The sequence below is a fragment of the Anarhichas minor genome, unplaced genomic scaffold (genome assembly GCF_050575085.1).
Source record: "Anarhichas minor isolate MPS153535 unplaced genomic scaffold, ASM5057508v1 ptg000001l, whole genome shotgun sequence".
NCBI classification, from domain to species: domain Eukaryota; kingdom Metazoa; phylum Chordata; class Actinopteri; order Perciformes; family Anarhichadidae; genus Anarhichas; species Anarhichas minor.
In genome coordinates this window covers 1,547,945-1,562,484 of record NW_027466447.1, presented here as the reverse complement: position 1 = coordinate 1,562,484, position 14,540 = coordinate 1,547,945, and the positions used below count along the sequence as shown (strand labels likewise).

The window sequence follows — 14,540 nt, the reverse complement described above, 5'->3', positions numbered from 1 at the left end:
ATCAAGGCTCTCATGGTGTAGAATGAAAAAAAACAATGAGAAGCTAATGTGAAAGTAGACTGAGACAGAGATACATAAAAGGAAGTGTAAGAGACAGAGGACGAGGACGCAAACAAAGAGAACGACCAGAAGGAGACAGAGCCAGTGTTACTGATGAAGACACGGCAGTGGTCATATTTCACACCGCCTCGTACACACTGCCAGGTTCACTGCATCAACATGGCCCATACTCTACAGACACCATCCGTTATGGTGCTCAGCCTCTCATTCCTGCAGAGACAACAGATATCCTGCTGAACCACATCAGCCCACCACCCCTCCTCTCAGCAGGCCGGAGAGTCTGGACGTTTTTCACACACCGTCACTAGTGTTGTTAAAGACATTTCACTTTCCTGTCTGCTATCTGGCTTTTACTGTAGCTCCACTGATCCATCATGGCAATGAGGAAACAGACGATATGGCTGTTGCTAGGCAACACACCCACATCATCTTGCCTCTCTGCTGCCCTTCTCTCTAGAATCCTCTTTGACTACACGACAGAACACAATCTTTTCATTAAATGTTGTGATAGTAGACAGCTGCTTACAGTTTGTTGTAAACGGGTCAAGCATCATGACAGTGCTCATAGAGCACAAGTGTCACTATCGTAAACAGCAATGGCTAATACACACACAGACACACACACACACACACACACAAGCAGCTGTGCCCCCTGATCCTAATGTGTGCAGCTGAGTGTGGGTCAGGTCTCTTCTGGCCAATGGGCTCAAGGGTAGCTGTTTCTGGTCACATCTACATAAACACATCAGTCCTGGATGTTACCTGTGAAAATAAAATATTTTATTTCATGTACTCTATGCCACAACAATACAAATAGCTAGCTTTTATTGAGTCTTTGAAGTAATTTCACCTTGTCAGGCCAGTCATTGTATTAAAGTGAAACAATCTGAGGGAAAAGACACTCCGGTTGAACTTCTCACAGCTCACAGACTTACATTTTATGATGAGGGGTCCCAACTGGATATTGGTTATTTTTCAGGGTCAAACCAAATAGTTTGGGTTTAGTTCATATCTGAGTCATGTAAATTCAAGTGATGCCCTCAAAAAGCTCTGGGTCAACCTGTTGTCATTCTCAATGCGTCAAATACTGCAACAGAGGCACTCTTTAGTGTGTGTATGCGACGCACCGGGCTTGCCACCAACTACAGTACAAACACATGCGTCCTTATTACAGCAACTGATGTCGTATAAAGATTGTTCACACAGGGGTGGGAAAGTGGTAGATGGGTCAAACACTGCTTGTGTCCTGTACCAAACTAGAAGTAAATGTTAACTTGTGTGTCACACTCACTAGTCATGTGGTGTAGTGGTTAGCACTGTCGTCACAACAAGTAATTGATGATTAATTGAGTAGTAATTACGGCACACACGGTCATGTGACTGTCCCAAATAGTTTGCTGATAAAAACACTATTTAGATGTCTAGGGATTATACAAAGAAGGCTAATTCTTTTTGAGATGGTTTAGTCTTAAAAATCTTAATTTGAATAAATATTTTGCAGTCAAATCAAATCGTTTACAGGATATTCAACCTTTGTTTTCTTCATAATAAAGTAGTGTATGAGATATGAGTTTATAGCTAATTATAATCCCTCCTCGTCATTGTAGATTGGCTTAATGCCTTTTTTACACTCGTCTTTTTTATTCTTCAAAGTTTATTTTGTTTGTACGCCCTCTGACATTTCAGAGAATATTGCAGCACACAGCCCATAGAGCAGGGATTCCCAAAGTGTGGTACTTGTGTAGAGCTGCCTGTAGGGGGTGCGCGAGAGGAAAAATGTAATGGTGGTCTAATGGTGCAGTCCTGTCTCCTAAAAATTACGTTCCCCCAAAACTAAAATGCATTCTCAATTACGTTTGACCATAAACGTATTTTCTCCCTGATTACGTTTGTGTTTGACGTATTACAAATACGTTTCTCATCAACATATCTTTGCCATACTCTTTATTATTTTTCTATGATCTGCCTCGCCTCTACCCCCGCCACCCACAAGTTGTTGCCCCGCGGCCTGTTCCGAGGGCTGACAGACCTGACGATGGGGTGCCTCACGGCGGGGGCGGCTGGAGACCTCGCGTCCGGCGGCAACGGGTGAGCGCCCGCCACTCGGAACCATAAAACCAAGTCCCGGATTTCACCCGGGGGACATTCTGGAGGTATTGTGGCCGGGTGATGTGCCTCGTTGCTGGGGAGGTATGAGCCGAGAGTGGCGGGGTGTTATGGAGGTATATTTTATTTATTTGTATCCATCTAACCCTAACCATAATACTTCCACTAGGAAGCCACGTCCCCACCCAAACCTAACCCTTAAGAGAGTCACGGTTACTCCCGGATTTTACACACGGGCCTTTGTGGAGGTATTGTAGCCGCGTAATATTCCTCGTTGCTCGGCCTGGATGAGCGCGTTTCTGCTGGAGACAGGCGGGGTGTTTTGGTGGTATCTCGGCCGACAACTCGGTGTTGTTCCCGTGCGTGGATGAGCGCATTTCTGCCGGAGACAGGCGGCGTGTTGTGGTAGTATTCTGACCGCGTAATAGAGAGCAGAGGCGGTGGTGGAGAGGGAAAAACATGTTAAAGTGTTAAAATGTTGATTAGAAACGTATTTGTAATAAGTCAATGTAATAAGTCAAACGTTTTTTTTGGTCAAACGTAATTGAGAATGCATTTTAGTTTTGGGGGAATGTAATTTTTAGGAGACAGTGCAGTGAGGTTCTGGCTAACAGCTGTCTGAAGCCCTCTTATTTACGTCGCCACCTGAACACCAAGCATGCCAGTGCAAGTCAAAAGCCCCTTACATTTTTTATATCGAAATTGGAGGAGTTCCAAAACAGCCCAAAACAACTGAAGTCTCATTCATGTGTTGGGTCTACAAAAAACGCACTACGGGCTTCATATCTGGTCACAGAATAGCAAGAAAGGGGCTACCTCACACAATCGCCAAAGACGTGTGCTTGCCAGCTGCCAAAGAGATGGTGGAATGTATGATTGGAGAGAGAGAAGCAAAAAAGTTGGACGTGATCCCGGTGTCCAACAACACCGTGTCGCGCAGCATCGATGCTTTGTCCGAAGACATCCTGGCTACATTAGTCGGTCGCGTGAAGAAGAGTGAGTTTTACTCTCTGCAAGTAGACGAGTCTACAGATGTGACTAATCTGGCCAATCTTTTGGTGTACGTCCGTTACCTTTTCGAAGGCACGGTGCAGGAAGTTTTTTGTGTTTTTTATCTTGTAAACAAACGCCACGCGCGAGCAAACTGTTCTCTCATTGGTCCGATTTTTATGCGGCTATAAATAGGCTCTGTTGCTTTTTTTTAAGGTGTGGGGGATTGGGGGTGCGTGAACCCGGTCGGGATGTAGAAGGGGGTGCGTGGCCTAAAAAGTTTGGGAACCGCTGCCATAGAGTATAAACGCCTCCGTTCATGCTCGGAGCTTGCGTGCTGTCTGCGGAGGCTCGTGCTATGGCGCCATGCACGAGTATCAACAAAGCTTTAGTCAGGCCACACTCGTAAACCTAGTTGTTGCCTAAACCTAAACTCCTTAGAAGACAGAATTTTTTTTGAATGTAGAGCGTCATAGCTTAAAGTACAGGATCATTGACTAAGGCGCGGTAATATTAGCATAACATGTTGGGGTGACAATGTGTTGACAGGGTAGGGGTGAAGAGTGAAACAATATGTAGCAGAGTGGTGTTTCCCCTGCAGTCAATTACCAAAGGAACGAAAGTAAATTTATACATTTTCATCAGTTTTTTAAAGCTGCACTAAGTGATTTCTTTAACACTAAGAGAGTCCAAAACAAAGACACAGAAACACAGTTGTGACATAGCATTAGCTTATCTGCTGAATGTTACAGTTGCACAGAGTAACATGAACATATTTCAGGCCATCTATTGAATCTTAATTCAATATTCACTTTTCTCTACCAGCTTAGGCTTCAGTTTTGGCTAAAGGCCCCCCAACATTTGTTTTTTAATAATCACGTAATTTTGTACTAAGGCTACAGAACATACAAATTGCTTCTTTATTTCACATTTAACAAGCTGCGTCTTGTCATCCTATGAAAAGGGTTGACCTGGAGCACAGACAATTTTAAGAGAGGTGGGTGATTGATATTGTTTTGGATTTTAACGTGACTGCTTCTTGTTCTCCAGTAATACCATCTCCAGTGACATTACTACTGTATACTGAACATGTGGAGCATTACGACAGGTGTGAGAGAGAAGAGAGGGAAAGACGAGTCACGTAGTAGAAATCAATGTTTTATCTACCAAGTGTTAAAGCAGCCCACTGTGAGAACACCTGGAGACTAGCCCCACAAAAATGTTAGAGCCCTCATTTAGCTAAACTGTCAGACCTGTTGCTACATTACCTACATGTAATCTTGGAAAATTCATTGACAACAACAAATACCTGTATCAGAGGTGTGAGGTTTTAGTGAATGTTACAAGAAAATAAAGAACACTGGGACACTAGATCAATAATTCTCAGTGGCTAGTGTAAAGTAGCAAGTACAACAGCAAGTATAATAAGTAGTACTGCAATACTGTAAAACCTCAAGAGGAAAGATAGTACACGAACAAATGAATGCTAGTTGATAATAAAATATGGGGGGGGGGGGGGGGTACTATGGTGACTAAAATGGTAAATGCAGTCATGTCATAACAGGTTGATATTTTAAATATATTATATTAATATCATATTATAATATATGGCATTAAATTAGTGACCAGTTCAAACCAACCCTGTCTATTCAGTTTTGTTGAAACTGCCAAGGCGTATGTTTATGGTTATGGTAAGGTTGGCAATATTCTGTATTTCTCAGTCCATTACTGTCAGTCAACAAATTCCATGTGCAGAACCTACAACAATGTATGACTAAAAGTATTGTGTGTGTATCAAAGTTTAACATTCTTCCTGCTGCTGAAAATAGTCCCCAACAAATGTACTATTTCCTGCAGTTTGAGTGATGTTAGTTTAAAACTACATTGTCCAGCTGTTTAAGGATTTCATTCTTAAATTAAACTATATCTCCGTGAGAGGTTTTGAAATATTTACGTAACTAGTAGGAACCAATGGGTTTGGGCATAGGAGCCACAGACAGGGTAGGGAAGTCAGACAGTATTGTTGATTCATGGAATTTGTTGAGAAATAGTAAAAGATAGACTAGAGACTGAACACAGAGACCGTACAAATCAAACCATCTGGATATTAGTAGAGGTATGAGAAAAAATACAGTGATGAACGCACCCTGTACAGGGTCCATCTCTCATATACAGCAAACCCTCTCGTTTACATGTTCATGTTTCTGATGACACAAAATTCATCCATTCTCACACAAAATGATCTTCCCTCTCCTCCGGGTTGTACCTGTGTTCTGCTTCTGCCATGTTGGACACCCATCAATCCCAGCAGCCCCGCTCTGTCCTCCTCTGCTCCTCGGTCCCTCTCTGTATCAGTTTATCTGGTCTTTTCTTCCATGCAGAATGGATGTGTGTGTGTAGGTGTGTGTTTGTGTGAGAGGGTGTTGGTCTGTGTGTGTGTTCTACTGGAAGGCCAGCAGGAACATCAGCACCACATTGATGATGATGAGCAGCATCATGATGAGGAATACCACCACTTTCTGTGTCTCTGGGGGGAGGTTGCAGCGCAGCATGGTGCTAAAGAATCCCAACCTCTGCCTGCTCCACCTCCCTGAGCCGCTGCCGCGAGCCATCAGTCCCGTGGCTTCCTCCTCTTCCTCCTCCTCGGCACCGCTGCCCCTCCCCCGTCGTCTCTCCCTCAGCGCCGAGCCTCCACACCACACCGCGTCACCTTGTCCTCTTCCTCGACTATCTCCGTCGTCGTCCTCTGGTGCCGCTCTCCTCCTCCGCTCTGCTCCGGCGGTCGCCTCCTCTGCTTCTCCTGCCACCTTGCCGATGCCCAGCGTCGCCCCGGCCTGCCAGTGGAGGCTGGGTCAGCGTGTGTATGAATCTGCACGCAGTGAAGCTACTTGTGTGTTAGCCTACGTGCTGAGCACCCCAGCCCCCCTCCCCAACACCCCTGTCCTCCTTTACTCCCTTTCTCCTCTTTTAGGAACAGGCACCTCCCCTCTCTTTCTACCTTATATTGCCTCCTCTTCTCTATCTTTCGGTCGGCTGTCAGGATAAAAGACGGAAGACAGGATGCTGCATCTCTCTGGCTTGTGCTCATGCCTCCTCGTCTTTCCCTCCCTCTTCTTTTTATCCGTCCGTCCCTTTGTTTTTCCGGCTCGTTCTTCTCTCTCTCTAGCCTACATTTACTCAGATGTTTCTACCTCTTAATCCAACTGGCCATTTGTTCTTTCTCCGGTTCTTTTGTCCTCTTCTATCCTCCGTCTCAGCCCACGTTTTCTCTCCGTTAAGAATTCCTGCTAAAATGGAGCTCGGTGCTCTGCCTGGAGCTGTGTGGCCTCAGCCATCCATCTAACAACCAGGAGCACCCTCTTTTCTTTTTTTCCCCTTCCTTTCCTTTCTTTTCTGTGTGCCCACCCTTGCCTAGCTGGCAGCCAATCAGGATTCAGAGTGTGTTCAACGTATCCTGGATACCAGAGTAGTTGAGGCAGGGCCCTAGCAACCCCTGTGTGGGTGGGGGGTGGGGTGTTAGGATGCGAGGGACAGAGGGAGGGGTACGGTGGAGGCCATGCAGAATAATGGATGGATCTCAAGGGAAATAGTGTGTATATGTGTGTTTGTATGCAAACATATGCAGTGGTTTAAGGTTGAGTGCTATTTGCTGCATTCACATATACTGTACATTTTAACTGATGGAGCAAATAACAGATTGATATCAAATTTGATCGCAGACACAAAAGAAAGAAACAAATACATATGAATTACAGAAACAGGTATAGATAAGAGAGGCTTTATTTTCATCCATCTGTGTACAGTGCAGTACAGTACATACAAACAATGTGCTGCAGTAGAAGGTAGTGGGCCCAGGAGGTGAACCGGCACCTCTGCAGCCACACTCCGTACCATGGTCCGTGGAGCAGAGAGAGGTCCCAATGATGGACTCATACGATGGAGGCATTGAAGACACTGTTGTGCCTTCTTGGTGAGGGGGGTGCAGTTGCATGACCAGTTGAGGTCATCAGCAATCTGCACACCAAAAAACTTGCTACTCCTGACTTGCTCCATCTGTTCATGAGAAGAGGGAGGTGGGCAGCGTGGGCCTTCCTGAGGCCATCTCTGTCTTGTCATCGAAGGTTGAGAGACATGTTGTTATCTTGACACCAGAGAGCCAGCCATTCCACCTCGCCTCTGTCTCATAGTTGGTGATGAGGTCCACTCGTGTTGTTTTATCTATGAATAATGAATAATATGATGACTGGAGTCATATTTGGCGGAGCAGTCATTGGTCATGGGGGTGTGTGCAGTCTTTCTGGTGGGCGTGTCATTCATGGCTTTGATGCGTGCATAGTAATCATTCAGTGCCTCCGGCAGGAAGGCATCGCTGTCACAGCTGTGTGGGGCGGCCTTGTAGTTAGTAATGGACGCATGTTATTTGCGTCCGTGAGTTGATTTTCCGTGCATAAATGCCCTTTGCTACCCTGATATCCCAGGACAGTTTGTTCCTACTGAGGATAAAAAATGTAAAAACACAAATATATTGTTCCATTTAGAAAAAAAGATTCAGTCCTCCAACACCTGGCCACTGTAGTTTTTATCAAATGCTACTCAAACAGGAGGAAGTAGTTGGGTACTATTTTCTTTTTAATACACATAGTGTGAAAAATGCCTGTAGTTCTTGCAGATGTTCTCTATGTCTCTGGGGGGCAGCTGCAAAATCTGGTCTTCCTTCATCCAGTGATGTGACAGTGTCGTCGTCGCTGTACAAAAACTGTTAAACTTCTTTTTAAACTGTTAAAAGAATGTAAACTTATCCTTTTTCTTTTCTTTTCTTTTACAACAAATGGAGTTCTTTGGCCCAGAGGAATAAGATACACGAGGCCTGTTTGGACACCCGCATACTACTTTTAATTAATATAATTATTGTTGGTCAGGGTCTTTGTTGAAAGCATGTGAAACATAGGATATTGCAGTATTATCCTTTGATGATAGATCATGTTGCATTTCAATAAACATTTCCAAGATATTTGATTATATATTTCGAAGGGTATTGTTATTTACTTTGATTAATGTTCAATTCTAGTGTCTATTAAGAAACTACATTTTCAATGATTTGTTAAAGCAAAAAGCAACATGCAGAAGAAGTGTCAGTACTTTCCCCTGCCCTGAGTAGTGTCTGCTGATGTTCAGGCAGCATACTGCATATCAGCTTTACCAGTCAGAGGGTTAGGGCAACTATACTGCTCATTTTTTCCTTAATGCCCCTGTTTCACCTCACCCTCAGAGTAAAGATATTTTGGTGGATTAGCAGTAGCATTTCCTATGATTATCCTGCCTGTGTATTCGCAAATTAGCTTGCAGCAACTAGCAACTAAAGTCCCTAGTTTCCTTTTTCCTCCCACAGTCACCAAACCTTTGAGTCTCCATTCTCTGAGTCTCACTCTTCTGAGCAGCAAAGACAGTCAGAAACCACACAGCACCAGTTTGTGTCACACACACTCACACATATTTGAACTTCTTATGGTTCTAGATAACAGACATGCTGACCCACAGGATGGCAGCAAAGCGCCGGTCTGTTTGAAAACTGGCTGATTTGCAGCAGTTGCCTGAATACCCATTTTGATTGGCTGTCGATCTGTTACTATCAACCAACCCAACAGAATAGACCAAATGCAGCTGAAAGAGGGAGAAGAATAACTGATTTCATATCTGGATCCAGTGACGGACTACTACACCACAAGTCAGACAGAATAAATGGTTTTAAAATCACCAAATCAAGACCGGACTGGTTATTTTCATTTCTGTCTAATGTGAAGACTGAAAAGAATGTCAAAATTGATCAGTGGGAACAACATTATTATTACATTACAAACAGGTGCCTGCTGTTACTGGTACAAGCAACTCTTTCCAAACTACCTGCAGTGATTGATGATGTAAAAACATAAAAGGGTTTGCTTACTCGACTCAATTTAATTGTTGCATTTATTCAGTTTTAATGGGGACGGTTTGGGTATGCCTTTTCCATGTTCAACAGTTTTCTTCTATCCAACAATGGGCCCTAATGCAGTGATATTCTCATAAATTCGTCATATATTTTCTAGTAAAAGAGAAAAACTCCAGAGTCAACTCCAGATGCACCAAACGTTCTGAACCATCCAGATCTGCTCTTACCGGGTGTGCTGAATGATGGATGTTACTTGATCATAAATTGGAGGGGTGTGACTGGTTGTCTATTATTAGCCTTGGCCTAAACACTCTAGCAGCTGTAGTGTAGTGTGCAAAAACCCTGGCACATGCCCAACAATTGGTGAGATGCCACCAAAATAAGGTGCTGGAAGACGAAGAAGAACTTCAGCAGTAGTGAAATGGAGGTTCTGTTAAATAAACTTGAACAAAGAAAACATGGTTTTCTACAGCATCAGTCCTGGCGTTACAGAAATCTCATCTATTTGATGGTATTCATACATTCTTTATGTTCCTTAAATTTGTTGGAAAAACAATTTGTGGACTGTGAAAACAAGATGTATCAGTCTTATCTTGGTAAGAGTGCTCTTGACCACTCGTAACATTTTTGTTCTTACATAAGAGAAAAATAAAACTAAGAAAGCACTGGCGATCCCAGAAATCAATGGGCACTAATAAAATAAGAGCAAATTATGGATTCGTAAGGGGCAAATCTTTCACTGACACACACTGCTACCATCATTATTAGTAGTAGTGGCATTGTTACTGCTATTAAGGCAAAGGGAGCATTTACTAGTCCTTTACTGAGGCCATGCTCTTCTTCCCTTGCTACCATTATAACACTGAATTTTCTATTTCCTGTCAGTTCAGTTCAGCTAAGAGTAACCGTGACGCTGGTGTGAAACCATTAAGTCTAGCAACTAACAGTGCAAACAATGGCAACAGGGCAAAGTGTTTTCCTGAGCACAGGTAGCACCCACCGGAGGGTATACCAAGGGCATAGGACACACACACACACACACACACACACACACACGCACACACACACACTGTCCCTGTGCATCAGAATGATCTGAAACTGACAGCTATCTGTGAGGTGACTGGAGAAGACAGTGTGTGTCCACTGTGATGTCTCCAGCTCAGTCGTCTTCACTGCAGAGATTTTACACACAGAACCTTTATGATGATTAACGATATATATATATGCACAGTATTAGAAGACAAAAGAAAACTATTGACGCTCTGTTGTGTCATTCTCTATTTCAGTGGTTCCCAAACTTTTTCTGTCAAGACCCCCTTTGAGCACCCGACCCCACCCACCCCAAATGGGTCATACCGTCTTTGTTTTGAATTAAATGCATTATAATATATAAACTCTATAAAATATTTGTTTTTCTTTCTAAAATAAGTACATATCACTTCACTTTTGTTTTACTGAAAGAAAAATTGCAATAGTAAAATCAATTTCCAAAAAGATTGGACTTTAGATTGCTTTCAATTAGTGCTTTCAGACATATTAATTGCATTACATTCTACGCGCGCAAATATGCCACTCCCCTTGGGGCTAAGCCCCCCCTGTCTTTCAATCCTAGAAACGCCCCTGGGTGCAACCATATCATATAGTGCCCTATCTTTACAACTTGTTTGCAATTGTATTTGTTATCATTTTATTTTATATTGTATTTGTTAACAGTGTGTGCTGATGAAGCTGTGTAGTTCCACTGCGCCCCCCCAGTGGATGTAGCCACTTTATTCGAGGTGGTGAAGTTAACATTCATGTGGACAATAAGCCACACAATGGTGAGAATTATACCTGATCAGAAGTGATTTTGTTTTATAGGGTCGATTTTCTCTTGAAATATTATGACGTTATTCTTACTGTTTTTTCAAAATATTATTTATTTTATTCTTGACATGTCAGCGAACACAGATATATGGGAAATGTTCTGAATGTGCAGAGAATTTTTTAAAGAGCAGAAATATTGTTGAAACACAATTTATCAATCAATTCAAATGAATCATCATTGAGGTAAAAAGGTTCCACGTGCACATTTAAAGAGGTTAGAGACACAAAAGAGGAGGGAAGAGTAAATCATGACAACATCTAAGTTGACTCAGAGAGATAATATTAATTGAGATAATTGAGATAACATTAATTGAGAAGAGTTGATAGAGTTGAGGAGAAAAATGATCTGAAAGCATTACTGAATGCCTACGAGCCTTACTGCATTATGTTCCATTATATTTTTCAATTGTCAATTGTACCATAATGCAGGAAATGAGTGTGTGAAGTGACAGTCAAAATGTCGTGGGGGAAGATCCCAGACCTCGTTTATGTGCATCTGCACCAAACCAGTTTTGTATCTAAACCATATCACAGCTCAAACCTAAACAATAACACATTCCGAGCTGCTCTTAAAAACATTAAACATGGCAGCAGAAACCAAAAAGCCACTATGGCATGCGCAAATATAGAATCATTTGAAATATGATACATTCACATAATAATTCTGCATGAAGTTGCTTTCGAAATCTTCGATCTAAAACAACTTATTCTGGGCCAATCACGGTGCTTCTAACCATAACCCTGGTGGAATTTAGACCACACCTCAATGCTGCCTACCTCATTGATGGCCAGCTGCTCTCCTCCGCCTCCTCCCGGGTGTCCAAAACGATGTCCAGAGCTGCGAAACTCTTCATACAGCAGATCCACTTCGCTGCCGAGCTCGTCCCCAAAGCCCCCCTTCTCTGATGCCCCGTCAGGTACAACCACCGCTGAGACAGGGACAAAAACATCAGACAGTGTGGTTAACTGATTTACACACGTGTTGAGTTTTTGACCCAGCCTGAAACTGTGGGTGTTTAACCAATTGATATTCTTCATAAGCAGGTCGGGGTTCAATGCCATACACACACATACATAAAGTATATTCACAAATACATAATTCAGTACTAACTGTATGGTTGAAGACAAGAACAGCCTGTCTTTTTAAGAGTCCCAATAACATGGGACAGTAACTGACAGAGGCAATAATGAATTTCTGTCGGTGGGACAAAATTCTCTGGGTTGAAAAAAAAAAAGACTGAAGGCAACAAAAAATCAATATGATAATCATAAACTTTATCCACAGCTGCAGAGTCCTTAACATACAAGATAACAAAAAACAACACAATTTTAAGCCATGTATCAAAGCGTGGAGTTTGTGCTTTTCCCTATTCTTTATGATGTGACCTGAATCCCTGAGAGTTTGAGCTGGTCAGAATTACTTTTGATATTTAAAATAATAAACAATTATATAAGACGTAACAAATTGAATAGATATATCAGTATTTAAATGATTGGTAGCTGTAGAGGGGGCTTTTAAATGGAATCATAAATATCATTATCATTATGACCTCAAACAGAGACAGGCAGACTCTGATCTATAGCTCGGCAGGCTGTGTCCTTACTCTCATTGGCTGTCCGGACAATCACCTGGGAGACAGACACAGTGACAGTGCAGCTGAGCACTGGGTAGGGGTAGACACTCAGTCACTGCATGTTACTGTGCTGTGAAATAACCAGAGCGAAGAAACCTAGAACTCAGGCTGTGACATCATCCCATCATCTGACAACCCCTCTGCAGCAGGACAGTGCTTCTTAAGATTCTTAATAGGAACTATTCCTAAATAGTTTGAAAAGTGGGCAAACAGCTTTTTTTCTGAAATATTGTCTTTCTATTGAACAGACATCATTAATCAGAAAAAAAAACTCACTGGATCAGCAACCTCCCTCATAAAATGCCAAGAGTGACAGACAGGATGGTAGCCATTGTTTTGCATGGCTTTCGGCCATTTGGTACACTAAATAAGAATGGGTATGATGTAGACCAGGGGTCTTCAATTAAAATTCCAAAAGGTCCAGATTGAGAAAATCTCCTCGGACAAAGGTCCGGAACATTACAATAATATCTAACTTGCGCTATTTAGTGCCATATATATACAGTTGTGTGAAAAAGTGTTTGCCCCCTTCCTGATTTCTTATTTTTTTGCATGTTTGTCACACTTAAATGTTTCAGATCATCAAACTAATTTAAATATTAGACAAAGATAACACAAGTAAACACAAAATGCAGTTTTTAAATGAAGGTTTTTATTATTAAGGGGGAAAAAAAATCCAAACCTACATGGCCCTGTGTGAAAAAGTGATTGCCCCCTAAACCTAATAACTGGTTGGGCCACCCTTAGCAGCAACAACTACAATCAAGCGTTTGCGATAACTGGCAATGAGTCTTTTACAGCGCTGTAGAGGAATTTTGGCCCACTCATCTTTGCAGAATTGTTGTAATTCAGCCACATTGGAGGGTTTTCGAGCATGAACCGCCTTTTTAAGGTCATGCCACAGCATCTCAATCGGATTCAGGTCGGGACTTTGACTAGGCCACTCCAAAGTCTTCATTGTGTTTTTCTTAAGCCATTCAGAGGTGGACTTGCTGGTGTGTATTGGATCATTGTCCTGCTGCAGAACCCAAGTTCGCTTCAGCTTGAGGTCACGAACAGATGGCCGGACATTCTCCTTCAGGATGTTTTGGTAGACAGCAGAATTCATGGTTCCATTTACCACAGCAAGTCTTCCAGGTCCTGAAGCAGCAAAACAGCCCCAGACCATCACACTACCACCACCATATTTTACTGTTGGTATGATGTTCCTTTTCTGAAATGCCGTGTTACTTTTACGCCAGATGTAATGGGACATACACCTTCCAAAAAGTTAAACTTTTGTCTCGTCAGTCCACAGAGTATTTTCCCAAAAGTCTTGGGGATCATCAAGATGTTTTCTGGCAAAACTGAGACGAGCCTTTATGTTCTTTTTGCTCAGCAGTGGTTTTCGTGTTGGAACTCTGCCATGCAGGCTATTTTTGCCCAGTCTCTTTCTTATGGTGGAGTCATGAACACTGACCTTAATTGAGGCAAGTGAGGCCTGCAGTTCTTTGGATGTTGTTCTGGGGTCTTTTGTGACCTCTTGGATGAGTCGTCGCTGCGCTCTTGGGGTAATTTTGGTCGGCCGGCCACTCCTGGGAAGGTTCACCACTGTTCCATGTTTTCGCCATTTGTGGATAATGGCTCTCACTGTGGTTCGCTGGAGTCCCAAAGCTTTAGAAATGGCTTTGTAACCTTTTCCAGACTGATAGATCTCAATTACTTTGTTTCTCATTTGTTCCTCAATTTCTTTGGATCGCAGCATGATGTCTAGCTTTTGAGGATCTTTTGGTCTACCTCACTTTGTCAGGCAGGTCCTATTTAAGTGATTTCTTGATTGAGAACAGGTGTGGCAGTAATCAGGCCTGGGTGTGGCTAGGGAAATTGAACTCAGCTTTCCAAAGATGTGATAAACCACAGTTAATTTATGTTTTAACAGGGGGGGGGGGCAATCACTTTTTCACACATTGCCATGT

The 14,540-nt window shown here is 42.6% G+C and overlaps 1 protein-coding gene across 1 annotated transcript in view; it reads right to left on the bottom strand.

Annotated features, from left to right (window-relative positions):
* Positions 1-14,540, bottom strand: part of LOC142945312 (rho guanine nucleotide exchange factor 4-like) — a 73,127-nt gene that overhangs the window by 29,511 nt on the left and 29,076 nt on the right. The window contains exon 2 of the mRNA XM_076086735.1: positions 11,729-11,880. Within this exon, the coding sequence (XP_075942850.1) occupies positions 11,729-11,880 (152 nt within the window). The remainder of the gene's footprint in view (positions 1-11,728; positions 11,881-14,540) is intronic.